The following is a 5978-nucleotide window of genomic DNA, read 5'->3' on the forward strand; positions in this document are numbered from 1 at the left end:
GTCTCTTTTATTATTTAGGAGGAGATGGAACCTTGTTGGAAGTACTCCCTGGAGATGCCTTAACCAAGTGTCTCCTGAGATATTCAGCCATTTTATAGCAGATTCTCATAGGAAATTAGAATAAAATACATCTCCTGACACCCCAAGGCAGAAATGCACAGGAACAGCTTCATCTCATTGCAGTGGCTAATGCTTACAAGTGAAAGAAAGATGCCTGCTTTTATTTTGGATATATCTTCTTTGATGGCACCTTTTTCTCCCCACAGAATGAAATCACCTTTTTATACAAACCAATTAAACGATCTTGGCCCAGCTTAAAAGCAATGAAGACTATTTCCATGCCAATAATAATATAGAGGGAAAAAAACAAGAAAAACTTGGGATGTTCCAGTTGTGTATCTCCAAATCCAATGGTTGTCAAGGTGATGAAGCAGAAATAAAAGGCTTCCTGGAAATCCAACCTGGTTTCCCAGTTGGGAAGAATAGCAGCTGCACAGGAGATGTACACAAAGATAACCAGCACCATTAATACAATGGGCACATCTAATTTTTCTAACTGTTTCCCTATTTTGTCAAAATTCTCTATTACTCTGGACATTGTCTTTCCTCTGGCTAGTTCGGGACATGAACTCCACCTCTCAATGCTTTTATTTCTTGCTAGTTTTGTGTATTCATTTTCTCTGGCAATTAACATTTCAAAAATTTCAGCATTGCGATATTTGACTGGCTTCCTTTTAACTCCAGCCTGACTTTTCAGCACTTCCATAATAGTCAAGGGCTCATTGAGGACTGGTTTAGACTGTGCTCTGGATTTCTGCTCATCCTCTTTTTTACATGTGGAACCAGAACAGAATTTAGAGGCTAGAATCTTCGATTGTAGCTTTCTGAATTCGTTGTAAGACTTGGATAAAACAGTTGCAAGGATGTCTCCCATATCTGTCAGGACCAAGAACATCAGAGGGATGCCAAATAAAGCATATAACATACAGAGATATTTTCCAATCCGTGTCACAGGATAGGTATTACCATAACCTTGAACAAAAACAAGAAGAAGATAAGGGAAAGGGAAAGAGAGAGAGAGAACATTGTGTTTTATTAGGCAGTCGCATCCTCTGAGCTTTTTATTGCTGTCAGTTTTAAAAGACAATTTTTAGTCCAGAGCATACTGTTCTTTTCATCTTTGCTTTGAAGCTATTAAAATTTCTCAGTCTCAAATGCTGGTTACTGATGCAGGCATCTGACCTCTTCAAGCACTTAGAGGTTTGGAGTTTGCCAGTTCTGTTAAATTAATTTTTTTCTACTTATCTACACCTTACTGGCTGTTTCACTTAACTGCCTGACAACAGGAAGCCATTTAGGGAGGAGAAACAAAAGGGATAGGCCAGCACAAGACCAATGTGTGGCCTCTGTCCTGCTGGAGGCTCAGGGAGCTTTCCTGACCTGGGAATCTGAGTTAAGAAGGATCCAAAAGGCAAGACAGCAAGAGAGGTCTTGGCGTCATGAATCCCACCGTGGGGAGGTCAAGCTGAGGGCTGAGCTCAGAAAGACAACATCTGATGCTGGAGGAGGCTGATGGACTGTGCATGGGGAGCTGAGGGATCATCTTCTGACCAGCCTCCAGGACCTCACAGTGGGACCGTACACTTTCTGGGAATGAAACTCCTTGAGCTCTGGGAAGATTCAGATCCAGATAATTGTTTGAATTTTGAAACAGTAATATGGATCAGGCTGGGACAATGAGACCCATACATCAAACTTCATTTCTTTGCCAAAACTTCTTGTGATGAATGGTAAGCTAATAGAATTTGAAACTGTCCCTGGTTCATTAGATCTAGTGCTGATGGCACATGTTGTATTGACATTGTGCTTGTACTGACTTTATAGTTTTTAGAATCTCTTAACTGTACTCCCAAAAAACAAAGGGGCAAGTGAGAGAGCACATGTTTATCACACGAGGAAATGCATGTTTATTCTAGAGTGCTACAGCTTTCAAATATCAATTACAATGAGTAGGGAATTACTACCAGACACTCAGCCTTTATGATACATAAAACGGTAGAAGAAGATGTGCCCTTCCCCTAAATTCAATTTGGGTATTTATATTTCCTTCTTCTGAGATATTGGATATGAAACTTAAACTGTAAGTTAGTGCTTTTCCATTACAGTGGGAGAAAACATCAGCATTATATTAATTGTATTAAATTTTAACAAACATTTTTCCTCTCATTCTCCAAAAAGTCATAAAGTACTTCTCTTCTTTCAAAAACATTGTTCTTTTCTGGATGATCTCCCAGGCCAGATACTTAGCCTGTAAGACTGTTGTTTCATATGATGATGTATAGTTTCCTTCATTTTCTTCATCCATTCATGTTTGTTTTTACTAATGGGTGCCTTTGGTCTGAATCAAACCCTGGTCCCTGCTTTGCTGTGAGGCACTGAAAAACTATGTATTCTCTGCACTCTGCTCCCCACTGGCTAACCTTAATCCTTACTGCTGAAGCAACTGGGGAAGATTAATTATTGTAGCAATTGTTCAGTGATTTTATCTCCTTTTTCCTCTCAATTTCTGTGAATTAAAAATACCTAGTGCAGTTTCAAGGGTTAAAACCTACCATGGGCTTAAAATCAGCTATGCAAAAATCTAGGCTAGATGAGCCACTAGGCAACCTCCATGGGCAGTTCAGACCACCCATCTTCAGGCTAGATGCTTCACTTCTCCAAGGTAATTACAGGTGATGAAGTTGAGTCTAACCTGAAGTGACTTCTCAGTTCTTAATATTGCAAATAACAGCCCATAATAGAAACAGCCACCTAATAGCAACAAATATTCCAGGCTTCCTACTGATCCCAAAGCTCAGCTCAAATCTTGAGGAAGCTGTGTTAATGCTCCAGCACTATAAAGGCCAAAAACAATGGCAGTTTAGAACTATATATATATGTAGGGTCAGTGTGAGTGGGGCTGTTTGTGCAGTCCCATGTTAATGGAGATGGATTAGTATACCCAGGCAAGAAGTTTTCAACAGTTTGTTGTTTTTTTTTTTTTCATTAGCTGAAGTCAAAGCTTTCTGATAAAAATATTCTCTTTCAGATATTCCTAGCTGTTGTGTTTGCACTAGGAAATATTCACTGGGGTGAAGATTCAGGTCTGCTTCTCCAGTATGTGTCTCTGATGACCTACAGGACTGTTTTCAAATTCAGGGCCTGCAAGAATTAGTCACTTAAGACATCAGAGTCTGAGATTCAAGCCTCTGCTGTGATTTAAGACAGCGTGGAAGGGTGTCCCACATGCTCCAAGTGAACATACTAACTCTCAGGCTATTTCTGGTACAGGATAAGCTCATTTTTAAGATTTAGTTTTTCTTTTGCATTAAGATGCATACCCATGCTGGGATCTTTAGTATATCCTAATGCAGTGGAGAAATGTCTCTGCAATTTGATACAATTTCCCACCCAGCTTTGACTCTGACAAATCTCAATAGTCAGCGTCTGTAGTTGCCAGCATTTGAGAAAGATTAGCAAAGGGATAAAAGTAGCTCTGGGAATGAGCGTGAGGAGTTGTCTTTAGCAATGCAGAGGGATCCAAAACCAGAGCAGATGTTTCTATTTGATCTAGGTCCTCCTTTGAAATATGAAGTCAGAATGAAAGATTTCAGAGGTGTGACTTAAACATTTCCATGTGCTGTTAACTCAGAGAAGTGTGAACAACAGCATGGTTAATTATAGAGCCATAGATTTACAAAGCTGGGTGAGACATAACTAACAGGGAAGCAATTGAAAAACAATAGATGCATAATGAATTACTCCTTTCAGTGAAGAAAATATTACCCAACGTAACACACAATAGTGTGAAGGATAACACTGAAAATTTGAGCTTTCTTTTTACTTTAATGAAAGACTTTTGTGCACATGTCATATATATGTTATAGCGTGCATGTAACGATGTAGCTAATTAGCATGGGCCATCACTAGCTAATAAATTCTGACTTGCTTCTGTGACTTGGCTACATCTCTGCAATCTGTGTTTGCAGAACCCCTTTCAGACTCATCATTAATACTCAGGAGAAAAATTCAAGGGGGTTTGTCTTTTTGGGTTTGGTTTGTTGCTTGTTTTTTTTTATTTTTTTTTTTTTTTCATTCCCTAGAAGAAATACGTTAGAGGATAACAATTGATTCTGCAAGGGCTTACTTTACCTCTGAACTTACCCACGGTTGTGAATACTGTGCAGCAGAAAAAGAGAGACCCAAAGAAAGTCCATATATCTTTTGGATTGACAAACCAGTGTTGTTCAGCTTTGTTGAGCAATGCATGGATTTTTTCCCTAAATATCTCCTCGTTTTCTGTCATGTTATCTGTTACAGTAACAAGAGGAGATAGGGTGAATGTTTGCAGACCACCACTCAGGGAGCAGCCAGCTTGTTATTCCAGTGAAGTTTACTCCATCTGAGAATTTGCTTGTACTCTTTGAAAAGACAAAAATATTCACCTCACCCTCCCCTTCAACCTCACCCCCAGAAAAAATCAGGTGGGTCCAGTGGCTGGAAGGAACAAAAGTGGAAAGAAGAAACAAATAAAGATGTTATGCTCCAACAAAGTCAAAATATCACACAAAAATAAACATAAAGAAGCAGGATGGGAAGACTGAATATTCAGCTTCCAGCCTGATTGTCCTGTTTCATTTTGGATTCCCCAGGAGTCTTATTTTGACCCAAAGTCACTAGAAACTTGGAGTGGTCAGTATGTGACTGATATGAACCCCTTGGGTGGCACTGCCCAGCACCCAGCTGTCAATTCCAGAGCTTGCACTCCTCATTCCCGCTCCCTGTGGCTGAGCTCTCCTTGAAAGGGCGTTATCTACAGGGATGCTTGCCCCAAACAGATCAAAGTGTCAGCACAGCAGCTTGAGTGAAAGTCCAAGACCATGTATGAGCCCCAGCACAGATCCAGGAGGATTTTTACCCCTTCTCCTCCCCTCCACTTCTCTATCAGCACCACCAGGTCCAGGGCACAGCACAGCACCTCAAGCATCCCATTGCCAGAGAGCTAGTAGGAGAGCTCAGAGCTGAAAAGACTTTCTGAGGCAGAGGATTCAGTCCCCAGCAATCAGGGGGAAATACCATGGGAATCTCAGTAGCTCTTGAAGGACTTTAGGTAACTCGGGCAAAAGGGAGAGCACAGGCACCTCAGGAAAAGTCTTTTCAGGCATGGATCAGGGAGGCTTGCAGTCAAAATCACAGCTAAGGAAGACAAGCAAACAAGAGCAGTCACTAGCTAGGCAGGGGGGAAATCCCCTTTGCAGGTTCAGCCATTAGGATTTTGAAGAGTGTCTTCAAAAGCCAAAAATATCATTCAAAAAGCAAAAGAATATGTAACCCTGTATAGTTAAGTCATTTTGAAATTCCAGTACATACCTGATAAATTTCTGGAGATGTTCCACAGATTCTGCAGAAATTCTCTATATTCTTCACTTAAATTGACCTTCCGGTTACCTTCAATGTGGGAAAACATGAGAGCCCCGAGAAAAGCATAGATCACAAGAGACAGAATGAAGCAGGCATGAGGAAACACTGCCCAAAATATTTTTTTACATGCCCTTTTACCTCGCAGAGGCTGTGATGTTGATGCCATCCTTTTTTTTTTTTTTTTATTTAGTGGAGAAGACACAGCTTTTAGAAACAAGGATGAGGATGTAAAAGCTTTTTCATCCTAGAAAAGCTTCTCCTGTGAAAACGAGGATGATTCTGCCTCAGGCTTTCAGATCACATGTCTTTATAAGTGAAGATTGCACTACAGTCCCAATGGAGAAGGAGCACAACTAATCAAGCCTTGAAATATTTCGTAGTTGATGATCTGCCACTCTATCCCTGAATGACTATTGATCAGCCAGCGCTGTAATGCACACAGATTGCCAGCTTCTGTGGCTTTCCACTGGAACCAACTCATGTTTAAAGTTTCTTGTTCTGAACTACAGTTTCCCATT

The 5978-nt window shown here is 40.5% G+C and overlaps 1 protein-coding gene across 1 annotated transcript; it reads right to left on the reverse strand.

Moving 5' to 3' along the window:
- Positions 1–220: 220 nt before the first annotated feature.
- KCNK18 (potassium channel, subfamily K, member 18) lies at positions 221–5626 on the reverse strand. Its single transcript, XM_008946316.1, has 3 exons — positions 5410–5626; positions 4204–4350; positions 221–1032 (listed from the first exon to the last, which is right to left on the reverse strand). Exons 1-3 carry the CDS (start codon positions 5624–5626, stop codon positions 221–223), a joined length of 1176 nt encoding a protein of 391 aa, XP_008944564.1.
- Between the last annotated feature and the right edge of the window lie 352 nt (positions 5627–5978).

The sequence above is a fragment of the Merops nubicus genome, unplaced genomic scaffold (assembly GCF_000691845.1).
Source record: "Merops nubicus isolate BGI_N331 unplaced genomic scaffold, ASM69184v1 scaffold1408, whole genome shotgun sequence".
NCBI lineage: Eukaryota > Metazoa > Chordata > Aves > Coraciiformes > Meropidae > Merops > Merops nubicus.

Excerpts from the sequence above, each read along its gene's own strand:
- KCNK18 (XM_008946316.1), bottom strand. The coding sequence starts at position 5,626 with ATGGCATCAACATCACAGCCTCTGCGAGGTAAAAGGGCATGTAAAAAA. Across the intron at positions 4,351-5,409 it reads CATCTCCAGAAATTTATCAG|ATAACATGACAGAAAACGAG; the intron begins GTATGTACTGGA and ends TTACTGTAACAG. Across the intron at positions 1,033-4,203 it reads CACAGTATTCACAACCGTGG|GTTATGGTAATACCTATCCT; the intron begins GTAAGTTCAGAG and ends TTTTTGTTCAAG.